Raw genomic sequence first — 19,257 nt, 5'->3', positions numbered from 1 at the left:
AAGCCATGCGTGTTGTAAGAGGAGACTAAAATGCCGGGAGCAAGGGGCTAGCAACCTCTTCTCCTGCATATATTATTAAATGTAAAAGGAGAAACTTTCGTTTTTCCTTTTGAGCCACCCTGCCTTGGTGGGATACGGCCGGTGTGTTGAAAAAAAGAAAGGTAGGTTGGTAGACAGCAACCACCCAGAGAGGTACTACCATCCTGCCAAGTGAGTGTAAAACGAAAGCCTGTAACTGTTTTACATGATGGTAGGATTGCTGGTGTCTTTTGTCTGTCACATAAACACGCAAGATTTCAGGTACGTCTTGCTACTTCTACTTACACTTAGGTCACACTATACATACATGTACAAGCATATATACACACACCCCTCTGGGTTTTCTTCTATTTTCTTTCCAGTTCTTGTTCTTGTTTATTTCCTCCTATATCCATGGGGAAGTGGAACAGAATTCTTCCTCCGTAAGGCATGCGTATTGTAAGAGGTGACTAAAATGCCAGGACAAAGGAGCTAGTAACCCCTTCTCCTGCATAAATTACTAAATTTAGAAAGAGAAACTTTCGTTTTTCTTTTTCGGCCACCCTGCCTTGGTGCAATACGGCCAGTTTGTTCAATTCAATTCAAGTTTATTCTCTATAAGGGTTACAATGTGGGGTTTACAGGTTTTGGGTATTGTGTGGTTTACATGTTATAAAATACTAATTACAGAGGGGGCCACTAGGACACCTAACATGGCTAGGCATTTCGAGCAGACTTAGATTAATTCTTAACATTAAATCCTTACAGATTATGGTATTAAGGCTAAGTGACTACATCATAATTTGTGAGTTTAGCAATGTGAATGCTTTTGTTTTGGCACAATACGAAGTGTCTATATTGAAGTATCATAGGCAAGCTTATGACTAGTTAGGATTTATTATTTTAAGATTAAGATTAGTATTTCTGGGTTTATAGTCAGTGAATGAGTGAGTGTAATTGTGAACCACCAGGTAGATATCATGTAGTTAGTTGTCGGGATGGATCAGGGAGATAAGATGTTTTCTAACTGTAGTTTTGAAAGTGATGAATGTGTCTGCAGTTCTAGAGTTTTCAGGCAGGGTGTTCCAGATTTTAGGTCCTTTGAAATACATTGAATTTTTGTAAAGGTTTAGTCGAACACGGGGAATGTCATAGAGATGTTTGTGTCTGGTGTTATGCCTGAGGATCCTGTCATAACTATCAAGAAAGCGTTTTAGGTCAAGGTTAATATTGGAATTTAAGGTCCTGTAGATATAGATTGCACAGTAGTAAGTGTGGATGTTCTGAACAGAGAGTAAGTTTAGATCTATGAAGAGTGGGGGGGGGGGTGTTGCCAGGGATGGGATTTAGTGATTATTCTTACTGCGGCTTTTTGTTAGGTTATTATTGGCTTTAGGTGTGTTGCTGCAGTTGAACCCCAAGCACAGATAGCATAGGTGAGGTATGGATATATAAGTGAATGGTATAGTGTGAGAAGGGTAGTCTGCGGCACGTAGTATCGTATCTTGGAGAGGATCCCCACTGTTTTGGATACTTTTTTTGTTATGTGTTGGATATGGGTGCTGAAATTTAGGTTGTTGTCGAGGTATAGGCCAAGGAATTTGCCCTTATTATGTCTGGCAATTAGAGTTTTGTCGATCTTAATGTTAAGTTGCGCAACACCTGCTCTGCTATCAAACATAATATAGTAGGTTTTGCCAGTGTTAAGTGTAAGTTTATTGGCTGTCATCCAAGTTGATATTTTGAGCAGCTCCTCGTTAACAATGGTGTTGAGGGTGGCAAGATTAGGGTGGGAGATGACATAAGTCGTGTCGTCAGCAAAGAGAATGGGTTTCAGGTGTTGGGATATGTTTGGAAGATCATTGATGTAAATGAGGAAGAGCAGGGGTCCAAGGACACTTCCCTGCGGAACTCCAGTATCAAGTGGCCGTATTGATGAGGCTGTCTTTAATGGTGACATACTGATACCTATCAGAAAGGTAGGATTTAAAATAAGCAAGCGCATGGCCTCTTATACCATAGTGGTCAAGTTTGTGGAGTAGGATGCCGTGGTCTACTGTGTCATTGGTGTAACCTTTGCTGTCTTGAGTAGTGTCGAGAAAGTGCTAGTTTCTAGTGACTTGTTAAAAAGTAATGTAATAGCATGCGAAAGGACATGGGGCGCTCGCTTGTACAATAATGGTGGGACGTGAGACAGATTCCCCGAGTTATTTTTAAGTGACTTTATGATCGCGGTGACTTCCGTGGACTCAGTTGGTACAAGATAGAAGGAATTTGGGAAATTCCCATCTAGGTAGTCCCCGGCACGGGCATTGGTACATGGGATTTTACTAGCGAGATTAGATCCTATGTTTGAGAAGAAGTCATTTATCTTGTTAGCTGTATCAGTGGGATGCAGTGGTGTTTCATGAGGTTTAGTTAGAGCAATATTCTTGGTTTTTTTCAGTTTGTGGGTCCCCAGAATCTGGGAAAGTGTTTTCCAGGTCTTTTTTATATCTCCTCTTGTGTCAGTGAATCTGCTGGTGTAGTACAGTTGTTTGGCTTTCTTTATTAATTTGGTGAGAACTGTTGAATATTGTTTAAGAATATCTTTGTGTATTAAGCCCAGTCTATATTGCTTTTCATATTGGTGTTTCTTATTAATGGATTTCAGAATGCTGCTGGTTAGCCATGGGCAACCAAGCCGTTTATTCGTGATCTGTTTCGTTTTTATAGGACAATGTTTGTTGTATAGTCAAAGTATTTTGTTAAGAAAAATGTCTGTCCAATCGTCAATACCATTGGCATTGGAGAATTGTTGAAAGAAGAAAAGGTAGTAGGTTGGTAGACAGCAACCATTCAGGAAGGTACTAACGTCCTACCAAGTGAGTGAAAAAAGGAAGCCTGTACATATTAGTTTTACATGATGGTAGGATTGCTGGTGTATTTTTTGTGTCTCATAAACATGCAAGATTTAAGGTACATCTTGTTACTTCTACTTACACTTAGGCCACACTACACATACATGTACACGTTTACTTATACACACTCATCTGAGTTTTCTTTGGTTTTATCTTAATAGTTCTTGTTTCTTATTACTTTTCCTTTCATATCCATGGGGAAGTGGAAAAAGAATCTTTCCTCCGAAAGCCATGTGTGTTGTAAAAGTCAACTAAAGTGCCGGGAACAATGGGTTAGTAACCCATTTTCCTGTAATGATTACTAAAATGAATAAGAAGAAAATTGTCAAAGTGGGATGTCTGAATGTGCGTGGATGTTGTGCAAATGATAAGAAAGAGATGATTGTGGATGTTATGAATGAGAAGAAGCTGGATGTCCTGGCTTTAAGTGAAACAAAGCTAAAGGGGGTGGGAGATTTTCAGTGGAGAGAAATAAATGGGATTAGGTCAGGGGTTTCAAATAGAGTTAGAGCTAAAGAAGGAGTAGCAATAATGTTGAAGGATAAGCTATGGCAGGAAAAGAGGGAGTATAAATGTATTAATTCAAGGATTGTGTGGAGTAAAATAAAGGTTCGATGTGAAAAGTGGGTTATAGTAAGCATATATGCACCTAGAGAAGAGAGAAGTGTAGAGGAGAGAGAGAGATTTTGGGAAATGTTGAGTGAACGTGTGGGGAGTTTTGAACCAAGTGAGGGAGTACTTGTGGTTGGAGATTTCAATGCTAGAGTGGGTAAAAATGTTGTGGAGGGAGTAGTAGGTAAATTTGGGGTGCCAGGGGTAAATGAAAATGGGGAACCTTTAATTGAGCTATGTGAAGAAAGAGGTTTGGTAATAAGCAATACATATTTTATGAAAAAGAGGATAAAAAAATATACAAAGTATGATATAGCACATAATGAAAGTACAGAAGTTTTTTAGATTATGTACTCGTGGATAAAAGGTTAATAGGTAGGCTCCAGGATGTACATGTTTATAGAGGAGCAACTGATGTATCAGATTATTATTTAGTTGTAGCTACAGTTAGAGTAAGAGGTAGATGGGACAAGAGGAAAATGACAATAACAATTATGAGAGAGGTGAAAGTGTATAAAATAATGGAGGAGGAAATTCAGGCAAGATAAGCAACTATTGGCAGAAAGGTTGGCTAGTGCAAGTATGAGTAGTGGGGGAGTTGAAGAGGGTTGGAATAGTTTTAAAAATGCAGTATTAGAATGTGGGGCAAAAGTTTGTGGCTATAGGAGGGTGGGTACAGGAGGAAAGAGGAGTGATTGGTGGAATGATGAAGTAAACGGTGTGATAAAAGAGAAAAAGGTAGCTTATGAGAGGTTTTTACAAAGCAAAGTGTTATAAGAAGAGCAGAGTATGTGCAGAGTAAAAGAAAGGTGAAGAGAGTGGTGAGAGAGTGCAAAAGGAGAGCAGATGATAGAGAAGGAGAGGCATTGTTAACAAATTTTAATGAAAATAAGAAAAAATTTTGGAGTTAAACAAGTTAAGAAAGCCTAGGGAATGACTAGATTTGTCAGTTAAAAACAGAGTGGGGGAGTTAGTAGTTGGGGAGATGGAGGTATTGGGTAGATGGCGGGAATATTTTGAGGAACTTTTAAATGTTGACGAAGAAAGGGAGGCGGTAATTTCATGCATTGGCCAGGGAGGTATAACATCTTTTAGGTGTGAAGAGCAGGATGTGAGTGTGGGGGAAGTGTGTGAGGCATTACGTAGAATGAAAGGGGGTAAAGCAGCTGGAACTGATGGGATCATGACAGAAATGTTAAAAGCAGGGGAAATATTGTGTTGGAGTGGTTGGTATTTTTGTTTAACCCTTTCAGGGTCCGTCCCGTAGATCTACGGCTGGTCGGTGAGTGTCCAAACCGTAGATCTATGCCAAAATTCTAGCGCCGTCAAATTTAGCGCGAAAGCGCTCATAGGCCTACATATGAGAGAATGGGTCTGCGCCATGGGTGTGCGCCATAAACAAAAAATCTAGGCGCCTGCATAGCATTGTGGGAACGCCGGCTCAGTCACCCTTTTTCACCATGCCTCGTCGCAAGTCAGCTCTCACTCCCCGGAAAATTGGGACTCTCCTCTTCCTGTCTGATAGTTCTGACACTGATGGAAGTGGAAATGAAGACGAATTCTACGGCTTTGATAAGTTAGTGATCGAAAATAATGACCAGGATATCAATAATAGTGCAGAAAACCCCGACGATCCTCGACCTTCTACCTCTGGTGTGGGCACTCGTGACTCACCGTCGGGTGTTCCTAAACGTAAGAGAAAACTAATACGTATTTTCCCGTGGCCTGGCCTCTGACTTCAGTAATGACGATGATTCTGACGTGGATTGTGATTTTATTGCGCTCGACGATCATTCGAGTAGTGATAGTGAGGAAACATATTCACCAGTGAAGCGTCGGTATGTTCGCCACTGCATGCGCTCGGGTAGTGTACCCTATGCTGTGTCCAGGGGACGGAGTACATCCCGGAGTACATCCCGGAGTACATCCCGTGGCCCTACACCCGTTTTAGGTAGTGATAGTGAGGATGATGTGGCTACACTTGGCATGGATGGGCCACAGACATCAGTGGATGGTGTTAGTGGGGCTGGTGGTGGTAGTGGCACCGCCATGCGTGACTCGCTGTGCCACGCGGGAACCCACGCTGCTGACTCGTCAGTTCAAGGACAAAGCGGAGCGTCACCCACCAGCCCACCACAACCACCCGTACAACCAGCCTATGATGTCCAGTATCCACCAGCAAACCGTATCTGGGATTGGCAGCAAAATCCCAATTTTGTTCCCAGCCCTCACCACTTTGATGACTCGCAAAGTGGAATTCTACCTACCTGTCCCCTTGGAACCACGGCCAATGAACTGGAATTCTTTGAATTATTCTTTGACCAGCCATTGATGGAAATTATTGTCAGGGAAAGTAATAAGTATTTTCAGTACACCATGGCAAATACGATCTTATCACCACAGTCAAGACTACACAGGTGGAAAGAGACGACTGTTGCAGAAATGTATTTGCTTTTTGCAACAATAATGCTTATGCCTCACGTCTATAAGCATAATATAAAAGCATACTGGTCCACAGATCGGCTAATTTGTACCCCATCCTTCAGTGAAATAATACCAGTGAACAGGTTTATCTTACTGTTACGTATGTTGCACTTCTCTGACAAAACCAGGCCTGACAGAAGTGACAGGTTATACAAGATTAGAAATGTTTTCATGTATCTCAAACAAAAGTTCAGGATATACTTTTATCCATACAAGAATCTTGTAATTGACGAGTCTTTGATTTTGTTCAAAGGTAGACTGTCATTCAAGCAGTATATACCGAGCAAGAGGAACCGCTTTGGTATAAAATTGTTTGTACTCTGTGATTGTGACAGTGGCCTGGTGTTGGATATTGTTGTATACACAGGTAGTAAAACACTGAAAGATACCAAGATGTTATTGGGTATATCAGGTGACGTAGTGAGAAACATGATGGCACCTTATCTTGGTAAGGGCCACACATTATATACCGATAACTGGTACACAAGCCCATTACTCAGTGATTTCATGCGAGTGAACAAGACAGATGTGTGTGGCACAGTGCGTTCTAATTGTAAACATATGCCCAGGCTCAACGCAGGTGTTCGTGGTGATGATGTGCAGGTGTTTACTGCCAATGACATCATGGCATTACGGTGGCATGACAAACGAGATGTCACATTGTTGACAACCATTCACCGTAATGAAATGCAAGACAGTGGCAAAGTTGATCGAGTGACTAATGAACGTATTCGAAAACCAGTGACAGTGATTGATTATACACAAAACATGCGCTTGGTTGACAAGTGTGACATGCAGATTGGTTTTGTTGACTGTGTTCGTAAGAGTTACAAGTGGTACATGAAACTTTTCTTCCATCTCATGGACATTTCAATGCTGAATGCATATAATATGTACCAAATAAAGACTGGTAACAGACCACCGTATGGTGAATTTTGTTTGTCTGTTGTCAGACAACTCATAATGAAGTACCAGGTAACAACACCTGCAATACAACATGGTCCTCGAATTCATCACAATATACCCAAGCGTTTGAGAAGAGAAGGTGATCATTTCATAATACAGCTTCCTTCAACTCAAAAGAAATTTGCTCAGAAGAGATGCATTGTCTGTGCACAAACAAAACGACGGCAACAAAGACGCAAAGACACTCGGTTTATGTGTGAGGAATGTAAGGTGCCTCTGTGCATGGTGCCTTGTTTCAAGGAGTTCCACAAGCTCCAGCAGTTCTAAAACCATGTCCAGTGATTGTAAATATGTAAATATATGATAGAACATTAGTATTATACAATATTTGTGCATGTTTATTGTAATAAACAACAGTGGTAAACAATAATATGATAATAACTTTAGTGCGGTTATTGTGTTCAATACAGTGAGTATATATATATCAATTATATACAGTGTTGGTCTCTCAGGCCCCAAATGTTAGTAGGAATAGAAAAAAATTGGAAAAGAAAAGAAAAAACAACTAAAACAACAAAATAATATAATACGCGTATGTGGAATTCGTCGATGTTGCCGCCACCACATCATTTTCTACAAACTTCTTGGCACTGTATCTCGGTAAGTACTGATCAGATTCTATTTTTTTTTGTTTTATTACCTTCACAAAAATATGCTCTTTAATTCTGTAAGAAAAAATAATTTTTTTTTTTTTTCAAAATTTCTTGGACACTGGTGCGTGACTTCAGATTTTGGCCTTGGACCCTGAAAGGGTTAATAAATGTATGAAAGAGGGGAAGGTACCTAGGGATTGGCAGAGAGCATGTATAGTTCCTTTATATAAAGGGAAGGGGGACAAAAGAGATTGTAAAAATTATAGAGGAATTAAGTTACCGAGTATACCACGAAAAGTGTACGGTAGGGTTATTATTGAAAGAATTAGAGGTAAGACAGAATGTAGGATTGCGGATGAGGAAGGAGGTTTTAGAGTGGGTAGGGGATGTGTAGATCAAGTGTTTACATTAAAGCATGTATGTGAACAGTATTTAGATAAAGGAAGGGAAGTTTTCACTGCATTTATGGATTTAGAAAAGGCATATGATAGAGTGGTTAGAGAAGCAATGTGGGAGATGTTACAGGTACAGTATATGGAATAGGTAGTAATTTACTAAATGCTGTAAAGAGTTTTTATGAGGATACCGAGGCTCAGGTTAGGGTGTGTAGAAGAGAGGGAGACTACTTCCTGGTAAAAGTAGGTCTTAGACAGGGATGTGTAATGTCACCATGGTTGTTTAATATATTTATAGATGGGGTTGTAAAAGAAGTAAATGCTAGGGTGTTCGGGAGAGGGGTGGGATTAAATTATGGGAAATCAAATACAAAATGGGAATTGACACGGTTACTTTTTGCTGATGATACTGTGCTTATGGGAGATTCTAAAGAAAAATTGCAAAGGTTAGTGGACGAGTTTTGAGAGTGTGTAAAGGCAGAAAGTTGAAAGTGAACATAGAAAAGAGCACGGTGATGTGGGTATCAAATGAGTTAGATAAAGAAAAATTGGATATCAAATTGGAAAGGAGTATGGAAGAAGTGAATGTTTTCAGATATTTTGGAGTTGATGTGTCAGCGGATGGATTTATGAAGGATGAAGTTAATGATAGAATTGATGAAGGAAAAAAGGTGAGTGGTGTGTTGCGGTATATGTGGAGACAAAAAACGTTATCTATAGAGGCAAAGAAGGGAATGTATGAAAGTATAGGGGTACCAACACTCTTATGTGGGTGTGAAGCTTGGGTTGTAAATGCTGTAGCAAAGAGACAGTTGGAGGCAGTGGAGATGTCCTGTCTAAGGGCGATGTGTGGTGTATATATTGTGCAAAAAAATTCGGAGTATGGAAATTAGGAGGTGTGGAGTTAATAAAAGTATTAGAAGGCTGAAGAGGAGTTGTAGGGGTGGTTTGGTCATTTAGAGAGAATGGATCAAAGTAGAATGACATGGAGAGCATATTCATTCATTCATTCATTAGAGATTTGCCGGTACTTCTGGCCCGGGTCTTCTCCAGATGGTGACCCAGCGGTGGCCCCCGGGGCGGGGGTGTCGTTCGTCTTCATTCTTCTATCTTCTCTCTTGGGCCCTCCGGTTGGAGGGTAACTTCTTCATCTATCTTGCATTGACTCCCCAAGTGGGAAGTGTCTTCACGCTTGGCATCTTCAGTGTCACAGTTGGGCAGAGGCAGAAATCAGGGTTCATTGGAGCCACACCCCAGCTTTAGCAGACAGCAAAGTGCTGGGGAAACTTGTCTTGATAGTAGTGCTGGTGGGGGGTACCCTCTTCACTAGTCCGATTCGGAGGTATCAGCCTGTTCTTCAGTGTGGTGTGGTCGAGTCCAGCGCTGCAGAGGGTGGTGTAGACACATTTGGCCAGTTCTTCAACGTTGGGTGACATAATTTCGTCCAGGAGGTCTTGATCACGTTCTGGAGTTCGCATTTGGTTCTTCTTCTGGTTGGTTGTGCATTGTCCACCATTCTTGACCTTGGCTTCTTGTTGCGATGGGGCAGTAGTATTGGCATGGGGAGCTGCAACCCTTGGTTCTTGAGTTTTAGCTTTCTTGGCTGGTGGTTGAACTGTGAGAGGCAAGGCCTCTGCTTGGACAGTTGTGGTGACGGTGGAGGCAGGCGGTGGTGGACTCTCATTGGTAAGATTTGTCGATGTCTCAGTGGTCTCTGATTGGTCCATCTCTGTGTCAAGTGGAGGTTGTGTCAGTGGTGGAACAGCGGTTATGCTGGCAATATTTGCAGTGGTTTGTAGGATCTCAGTGGAAGGTGATGCAGGGAATGTGAGGCCAGGCATGTTGTTTAGTTTGAAAAGTTCGTTGATAGTGTTGTTGAAGGAGCCAGGCTCAGCTGCATTCTGTACATGAGCATACATGATGCAATAAAGAATCTTGGTGGAGTCGGCAGCAGGTGCTGGGAGGAAAGTAGTGGGAGCAGCTTGCGTGGCTTGTAGTATCTTGGTAGTGTCTGCTTGAAGCTTGGCGAGAGCAGAATATGTGGGTGCTTGTGGGTTGTGCTTCTTTTGTTGTTGTTGTTTCTTGAGTATGTCTCTTCTGATAGGGCACCTGGCAGCTAGAGTATGGTGGTCATTCTTGCAGTTCAAGCATATAAATCTGTAGAGGAAGGAAGGCAGGGTAGGGGTCATCCTCAAAAAGGTTGGAGGGAGGGGGTAAAGGAGGTTTTGTGGGTGAGGGGCTTGGACTTCCACCAAGTGTACATGAGCGTGTTAGATAGTAGCGAATGGAGACGAATGGTATTTGGGACCTGACGAGCTGTTGGAGTGTGAGCAGGGTAATATTTAGTGATGGGATTCAGGGAAACCGGTTATTTTTATATAGCCGGACTTGAGTCCTGGAAATGGGAAATACGGTGCCTGCACTTTAAAGGAGGGGTTTGGGATATTGTCAGTATGGAGGGATATGTTGTGTATCTTTATACTTATATGCTTCTAAACTACTGTATTCTGAGCACCTCTGCAAAAACAGTGATTATGTGCGAGGTGAAAGTGTTGAATGATGATGAAAGTATTTTCTCTTTTGGGGATTTTCTTTCTTTTTGCATCACCCTGCTTCGGTGGGAGACGGCCGACTTTTAAAAAAAAAAAAATGTTTATAAGTTATCATTATAAAGAACATGCTAATGGACAAAATCCAGAATTATTGCCTTTTTTTTTTTTCATTCTAAGGCATCTGTTTGTCCAGCCAATTTTTTTTTGTTGTTGTCTGATACACTGTTCAACCAAGTCTCCTTGGTAAGCATCAGCATTACAGTGCAATGTTATAAAACTAGAGTGAACAGTAGTAAAAATAACATTATTAGAAGGTTTAAGAGATACAATAAAGGCACAGTGTATTGCCCATAATTAGAATTTGTGAAAATTCTGATTGCTACCTTTTGTTGAGTTGACTGGTTTGAGGCAGGTTGCTGAAGGGGATTCCTAAACAAAAATCCCATGTTTAATTCTTTATGTGTATTATGCTTATTCATCTTATTCTTCCTGAAACCATTATAACTTCAAGGCTGCCCTCCCCCTCCATGTCCTTTCGCATGCTATTACATTACTTTTTAACAAGTCACTAGAAACTAGCACTTTCCCGACACTACTCAAGACAGCAAGGGTTACACCAATACATAAAGGTGGTGACCCTACAGATGTAAACAACTATAGGTCAACCAAACCATACCCCCGGCCGGGATTGAACCCGCGGTCATAGAGTCTCAAAACTCCAGCCCGTCGCGTTAGCCACTAGACCAGCTAGTCAACTATAGGTCAATATCAAACTTACCATTGCTATCCAAAATCTTTGAGAAACTCGTGCACAGGAGACTATATTCATTTATAACGGCACAAAACATACTCAACCCCTGCCAATTTGGATTCAGGAAAAATAAAAGCACTAATGATGCAATTGTAAAAATGCTAGATCTGCTTTACACAGCACTGGAAAATAAGGAATATCTGCTAGGAATTTTTATTGACCTAAGAAAAACTTTTGACACAGTAGACCACGGCATCCTACTCCACAAACTTGACCATTATGGTACAAGAGGCCATGCGTTTGCATATTTCAAATTTTACCTTACTAATAGGTATCAGTATGTCACCATTAAAGACACAGCATCAACAACACAGCCACTTGATACTGGAGTTCCAGAGGGAAGTTTCCTTGGTCCCCTGCTCTTCCTCATTTACATCAATGATCTTCCAAATGTATCCCAACACCTGAAACCCATTCTCTTTGCTGATGACACGACTTATGTCATCTCTCACCCTAATCTTGCCACCCTCAACACCATTGTTAACGAGGAGCTGCTCTAAATATCGACTTGGATGACAGCCAATAAATTTACACTTAACACTGACAAAACCTACTACATTATGTTTGGTAGCAGATCAGGTGTTGTGCTACTTAACATTAAGATCAACAATACTCTAATTGCCAGACATAATGAGGGCAAATTCCTAGGCCTATACCTTGACAACAATCTTAATTTCAGCACCCATATCCAACACATAACAAAAAAAGTATCCAAAACGGTTGGGATTCACTCCAAGATACAATACTGTACTACGTGCCACAAAATGCCCTTCTCACACTATACCATTCACTCATTTATCTATACCTTACCTATGCTATTTGTGCTTGGGGATCAACTGCAGCAACACACCTAAAGCCAATAATAACCCAACATAAGCTGCAGTAAGAATAATCACTAAATCCCATCCCTGGCAACACCCCCCCCCAACTCTTCATAGATCTAAACTTACTACCTGTTCAGAACATCCACACTTACTACTGTGCAATCTACATCTACAGGACCTTAAATTCCAATATTAACCTTGACCTAAAATGTTTTCTTGATAGTTGTGACAGGACCCATAGGCATAGCACCAGACACAAACATCTCTATGACATTCCCCGTGTCCGACTAAACCTTTACAAAAATTCAATGTATGTCAAAGGCCCTAAAATCTGGAACACCCTACCTGAAAACTCTAGAACTGCAGACACATTCATCACCTTCAAAACTACCGTTAGAAAACATCTTATCTTCCTGATACACCCCGTCAACTAACTACTACATGAAAACACCTGGTGGTTCACACTTACACTCACTCACTCACCCATTTGACTATAAACACAGAAATACGAATCTTAATCCTAAAATAATGAATCCTAACTAGTCATAAGTTTGCCTGTGATACTCCAATATAGAAACTATGTATTGTGCCAAAACAAAAGCATTCACATTGCTAAACTCACAAACTATGATTCAGTCACTTAGTCATAATACCAACTTACTCCATAATTTGTAATAATTTAGAGTTAAGAATTAATCTAAGTCTGCCCGAAATGCCTAGCCATGCTAGGTGTCCTAGTGGCCCCCTCTGTAATTAGTATTTTATAACATGTAAACCACACAATATCCAAAATCTGTAAACCCTGCATTGTAATCCTTATAGAGAATAAACTTGATTGACTGATTTGATTGATTGATCTTCATCTACAATAGGCACTCTAAACTTCCCTATTATATGTTTTACAACAGTTTTTCTGACTTTTCCATAAGTCTCTCAAACCAATTATTCCCTCACAATTATACATCACTCTCACCAACAGGTACCATGCATAATGATTAGCCTTCAATCTAAACTTAAACTATGCATTTTTCAAATTTATGCTCTACATAACAAGGGGTTTTCTATAAATAGTTTATACATATCAATTACTCAAATGTCAACTGTATACTGTATTCCACTTTATAAAAATAAAATTGCTTGTTTGTTTGTTTCTTTGTTTTAGTAATTCCCAAACTCTGTTTCACTCAGTGTTAGGACATCTAGCTTACTCTCATGCATACCATCAACAGCTAGCCCCTTTTTTCTCATCTGTATTACACCCATAAACACTTGATTAGCTTAACTTCAAGTTACTTGATTTTTTTGGATTATTTCATGCAGGAAAATGGATAACCTGCTTCTTGCTCAGGATAACTTACGTTCTTCTCTTTGCAGCAGCATCAATGCAGCCTAAGTGAAATGTTAATGGTAACAGCCCCATAAAACCTAGGTACAACTTGTCATAAAATTCTGGAGTATCATTGCATTCTTCACAAGCACTTCTATTGTTGCGTCGAAGTCCTCTCTCACATGCCCCACAAGTCGACCAGGACCCATTTTCAAGTTTTGTACGACCACAATAGCGTCCAGGGCAGTGAGAGAGATTAGACACTACACCTGCAAAATTATAGAATGAACAGTATAGTATATACAAAAATATAAATGCACTGATTATAATGTGCCAATTTAAAAAAATGATTGGTACATACAATATTTCCTACACAAAACCAAAATGCATAAATCAATTTAGTTGTTCCACTGTATTGACAGAGTACTTGAACCTTACATTATTCATTGTTTTCAACATCATCCATTTCAAACACTACATAACAAATTTACATTATCAGTACAGACTTGCTATTGTCATGACCACTGCACTCGAATTACATAAATTATAATCACAATGTGATTAAGGAATCCATGCCAATAAAACATTCCATGTAATAAACCAGGAGCATGAGCAAATCTAGATAAAAGGGGAAATAGTCCCACCATTTATGGTGAGAAAAGATGCTGTGTTCTTAAGCAAGAATCTTGTGGGAAGGGTGTCACCCCTACAAGAGAAAGGCCCCATTCCCCTGGACACAAACCATGCTACTGCATTGAACCCTGATCCCTCAGTGAGTTGAGGGTGCTACCAACTAAGTCAATTGCAGCACTCTGATTAAATTTGATAAATAGTTACATTAAATAATTAATCCCTGGCAAATACAGTAGTATATACCTACAATTTTTTTAATAAAACCAGTCAAAACTACACTTTTGATGGTTTTCTTTCTCCTTATTCTTAATATGGATCATCAACCTTTCCACCTCACAATAATGGAAATACAAAAAGACTTTCCTTAAATGTATTTAGTAAAGTATAATAAAATTGTATGTTATTTTTGTGGTGTTATGAAAACAGCTTTTTATGATATTTTCAAAATTTTATGAAGAATGGAATCAAGATAATCTTTTAATAATCTTGAAATATTACATCATTAAATAGTATGGGAAAGTAGACAACTGCTCCTCGGTGGATTTCTGCCATTAATTATAGTCCGAATTGCACAATATTATTAAAATCATTTTACAGCCGGGTTATTATTTTGTTGCATAAATGGTGATGAAACCCACCTACCCCAACCTACAATAACCAAATATAACTTAACTTTACTCTGCCACTGGTACTGGCATGTGAGTGTTGACTAGCTCAGAAGTGCTGCACAACCAAATAAATACAGTGGAGCCCCGCCTTACGATATTAATCCGTTCGTGAGAGCTCACTGTAACCCGAAATTATCATTAGCTGAATTAATTTTCCCCATAAGAAATAATGGAAATCAAATTAATCCGTTCCTGACACCCCAAAGTACTATTAAAAAAAAAATTTTTTACCACACGAAATATTAATTTTAATACACACAAACTGAGAATACATGACACTTACCTTTACTGAAGATCTGGTGATGACTGATGGGATGGGAGGAGGTGAGAGTGTGGAAGTTATTGTTTAGAAGGGGAATCCCCTTCCATTAGGACTTGAGGTAGCAAGTCCTTTTCTGGGGTTACTTCCCTTCTTCTTTTAATGCCACTAAGACCAGCTTGAGAGTCACTGGACCTCTGTCACACAACAAATCTGTCCATAGAGCTCTGTACCTCCCGTTCTCTTAAGACTTTCCTAAAATGGGCCATAACATTGTCATTGTACAGGTTGCCAACATGGCTTGCAGTAGCTGTGTCAGGGTGATTTTCATCCGTAAAGGTTTGCAGTTCAACCCACTATGCACACATTTCCTTAATCTCTTTTTTCAATTCCATACTAATTCTCGCCCTTTTTACCACAGGGGTGGCACTAGAAGCTTTCTTGGGGTCCATGGTGACTTATTTTACAGTTACAAGCACTAAAAACACTGGGATAATGTGAAATGTACCGAATGTATGGGTAGATGCGACCGCACTGGCTGGCTTGTAAACACTGGCGCTGAGGCCACACGTGGGACGTGTCCCGGACGAATCACGTAAGGCGCGTTTTTTATCATGAGGCGAGGCAAAATTTTTGCGTTCAAATGCTCCGTATGGCGGATTTAACGTAACGCGATGCATTTGTAAGGCAGGGGTCCACTATATATATGTATACTATTTTTGCTAATATCTCCTAAAACAAAAATTTCTGCAAGACTTATTCTATGGTATAGATAGGATGTGTGAATTATAAAATGTATAAACTAACAGCTGAGTTCCACCAAGTAGCAGTCACGAACCTTAGCTATAAATAATTTTTACATGTATAAAATTCCTTTTTTCTCCATGTTCACTTAGGTTATATGGAATCAGACTGAATGTGAGGCTGTGCTGTTAACAAGAACACCAAACTTACCCTTAAGAAATCTTAAGACAAAGTATGTCACTCGAAGTATTCAGATAACATTATTACATTTGGGGGAAAGGGGGGGGGATAAGAAAAGATAAGATTTGGAAATAAATGGTATCAAATACCGACACAGTGGAAATATAAACATATGCAGTATAATGTGATCCTTTATTGACAACGTTTCACCCACACAGTGGGCTTTTTCAAGTCACACACAGATCTACCTGGGGTGGAGGGTACGGGAGTATTTATAGTCTTGTTCAGAATGTTGAGGTCAGGTGGAGAATGCCGCATCTGATGATCTACCGGGTGGAGATATAGAGTCTTGGGTAGCTTGGCGGGGATATTGGACAAGTTGTGAGTAGACCTTCTGCAGTGTTCTATGTTCTTATGTGGGATAGCGATGAAGAAGTTTCTTGGCGAGTGGTTCAGCTATGTTATAGAAGCCGTTGTTCTGGTTGAAATTGTTGGTTATAGAGATAAGCGATGATTCCAGGATTCTTCGGTATTGAGTGTTGTCTTCTGTGGCGATAAGTCTTGAGTTTCTGTAGTTAATTAAATGGTTGTGTGAATTGCGATGTTGTACACAGGCATTCCTTGTATCGTCAGTCCTGCTTGCATATTGGTGTTCTGAAATACGTGTTTGGAGGTCTCTTGATGTTTTGCCCACATATAATTTGTTGCAGTTATTACAAGGGATTATGTATACCCCTGCAGAGGATGGAGGCTTGTCCTGTCTACTACTGGTGATGTCCTTGATGGTCGTGGTTGTGGAGGTAGATACTTGGAATGATGTATTGGAAAAGATGTTGGAAACATGTTTGGTAATGGAGTTGGTGGGGAGGACTATGTATCTCTTCTCGGAAGTGTCTTCTCTGGGTGTGTTGAAGATGTTTAATGCCCGCCGTCTGCAGTCTCTGATGAAGTGACGAGGATAGTGGAGTTTAGAAAATACTTGTTCAATTATACTGCATATGTGTTTATATTTCCAAAAGATAAGATTTGTTCAGATTTTTAACCAAGAGGGTTAGACACCTGGGATAACCCAAAAATATCAATGTATCATCAAGGACTGTCTGTCTTATTTCCATTGTGGTCCTTCAATCTTGTCCCCCCAGGATGCGACCCACAATAGTTGACTAACATCCAGGTACCTACTTAGTGTTAGGTGAACAGACAGAGCAAGTGTAAGGAAACATCCCCAACATTTCCAACCGGCTGGGAACTGAACCACAGACACTCAGTGTGTGCGAGGAGAGAGCATTGCCTACTGAGCTACAGGACTGACAGGGGTTATACAATGCCTGGAGAAATGGGAGGCAGTTTTAATTCTACAAAGGAGAGATCAGGTCCAACTTCTTAGGTCAAGAGCCCTTCACCAGTCAAGAAACATCCCTTAAGGGAAGATTAGGCAGTAGAAGCAATACTGTAATGAACCAAGAAGCAATAAGAGGCAGTACAGGGACACAATAAGACAAAGCACTAGTGGGACACCAATTATTATTATTATTATTATCAAAACCAAGCACTAAACCCACATGGGTCATACAATGCTATAGTGGGACACTAGGACGAAGCAGTAGTGAGACATGACTAGGCAGTGTGTGGGACAATATAGCTACAGTAGTGGGACACTAAGATGAGGCAGTAGTAGGACAATATGACTAGACAGTAGTGGGACAATGTTATGAGGCAGTAGTGGGACAATGTACAGGCAGTAGTGGGACAATACGACTGGACAGTAGTGGGACACAATAAGATGAGCCAATAATGGCCTGGTGGCTAAAGCTCCCGCTTCACACACGGAGGGCCCGGGTTCGATTCCCGGCGGGTGGAAACATTTCGACACGTTTCCTTACACTATTGTCCTGTTCACCTAGCAGCAAATAGGTACCTGGGTGTTAGTCGACTGGTGTGGGTCACATCCTGGGGGACAAGATTAAGGACCCCAATGGAAATAAGTTAGACAGTCCTCGATGATGCACTGACTTTCTTGGGTTATCCTGGGTGGCTAACCCTCCGGGGTTAAAAATCCGAACGAAATCTTATCTTATCTTATCTTAAGATAAGCAAACAGTGAGACACAAGATAAAGCAATAGTGAAACACGATATATTTAACGTTCTCACCTTTATCGTAGGAAAAACTTCTTGTTTCCTTAAAAGCGTAAATGCAGGTAAGAGCGCAGACAATAGTGAATATGGCCAAACTGGGTCTGGCAGCCATATTTGGCTAAAAACTTAATTTAATATGAAGCAAAACTAAACACCACCATACTCAACAACATAGTGAGGGACAACCAATCAGAGCTCGCCTATTATACTGCGTCCACTAATCACAACATTGCTTTTATATCTCAAAGGAGTATGAATATAAATATTTATTTACATTACAAGATGGCATGAATATAATTATTTATATTTTCGGTAAATATCCAGATTTGAAATCTATGGCAAGTAAGTTTATTCAGGTATACACAAATACAGTTACTTAGATTATCATACATAACAGCATATATGTAGATTAGATTAGATTTAGATTTTGCCACCGAAGTGGCTAGTTTATCGTGCACCACATCCATCCTGTGGACGGATACGGAATGGAAATAAGTAACTCTCATTACCTTTGTAACTTGCCATGATTGTGACAGATCTACCTGGAGTTCATTACCTTTGTAACTTGTTTAACTGTCATAACTTTGGGGTCCAGTCCCTGTAAGTAAGTTTATTCAGGTATACACAAATACAGTTACATAGAATTATCATACATAGCAGCATATGTGTAGAGAACCTGGGAGTTTTAGTTTAATATGTTTATTATGCACCCCATACCCATCCTGTGGGCGGTAGTCAAAAGATTAGAGGTACATAATTGGTCCAGGGACTGGACTCCAAAGTTTTGATAGCTGAGCAAGTTACAGAGGTAATGAACTCACAATTTACAAAGGTAATGGACTCACAATTTACAAAGGTAATGAACTCACAATTTACAAAGGTAATGAACTCACAATTTACAAAGGTAATGAACTCACAATTTACAAAGGTAATGAACTCACAATTTTCAAAGGTAATGAACTCCAGGTAGGTCTGGTCACAATCATGACAAGTTACAAAGGTATTTACAGATTACAGAGGTACGTAATGGGTCCAGGGACTGGGCCCCCAAAGTTTTGATAGCTGAACTAGGTACAAAGGTAATGAGCTCACAAGTTACAAAGGTAATGAATTCTGTAAGAATGGTTACTTACGTTTATACATGGCTACAATCA

The 19,257-nt window shown here is 40.1% G+C and overlaps 1 protein-coding gene across 2 annotated transcripts in view; it reads right to left on the bottom strand.

Annotated features, from left to right (window-relative positions):
- The window catches only part of LOC128691186 (JNK1/MAPK8-associated membrane protein), a 60,414-nt gene extending 42,080 nt beyond the window's left edge, over window positions 1-18,334 (bottom strand). Inside the window, exons 1-3 of one of the 2 annotated variants that reach the window (XM_070089067.1) lie at window positions 18,119-18,271; window positions 16,215-16,907; window positions 13,514-13,751 (exon numbers count right to left, since the gene is read on the bottom strand). In XM_070089067.1, the coding sequence (XP_069945168.1) occupies window positions 13,514-13,751; window positions 16,215-16,284 (308 nt within the window). In that variant the 5' untranslated portion in view covers window positions 16,285-16,907; window positions 18,119-18,271. Of the gene's footprint in view, window positions 1-13,513; window positions 13,752-16,214; window positions 16,908-18,118 lie in introns of both variants that reach the window. The other variant, XM_070089066.1, reaches the window with a different exon arrangement.
- Between the last annotated feature and the right edge of the window lie 923 nt (window positions 18,335-19,257).

This window comes from Cherax quadricarinatus, chromosome 27 (genome assembly GCF_038502225.1).
Source record: "Cherax quadricarinatus isolate ZL_2023a chromosome 27, ASM3850222v1, whole genome shotgun sequence".
Taxonomy (NCBI): Eukaryota; Metazoa; Arthropoda; class Malacostraca; order Decapoda; family Parastacidae; genus Cherax; species Cherax quadricarinatus.
Note: the sequence above shows the minus strand (reverse complement) of the source record. Positions and strands in the feature narration are given on the sequence as shown.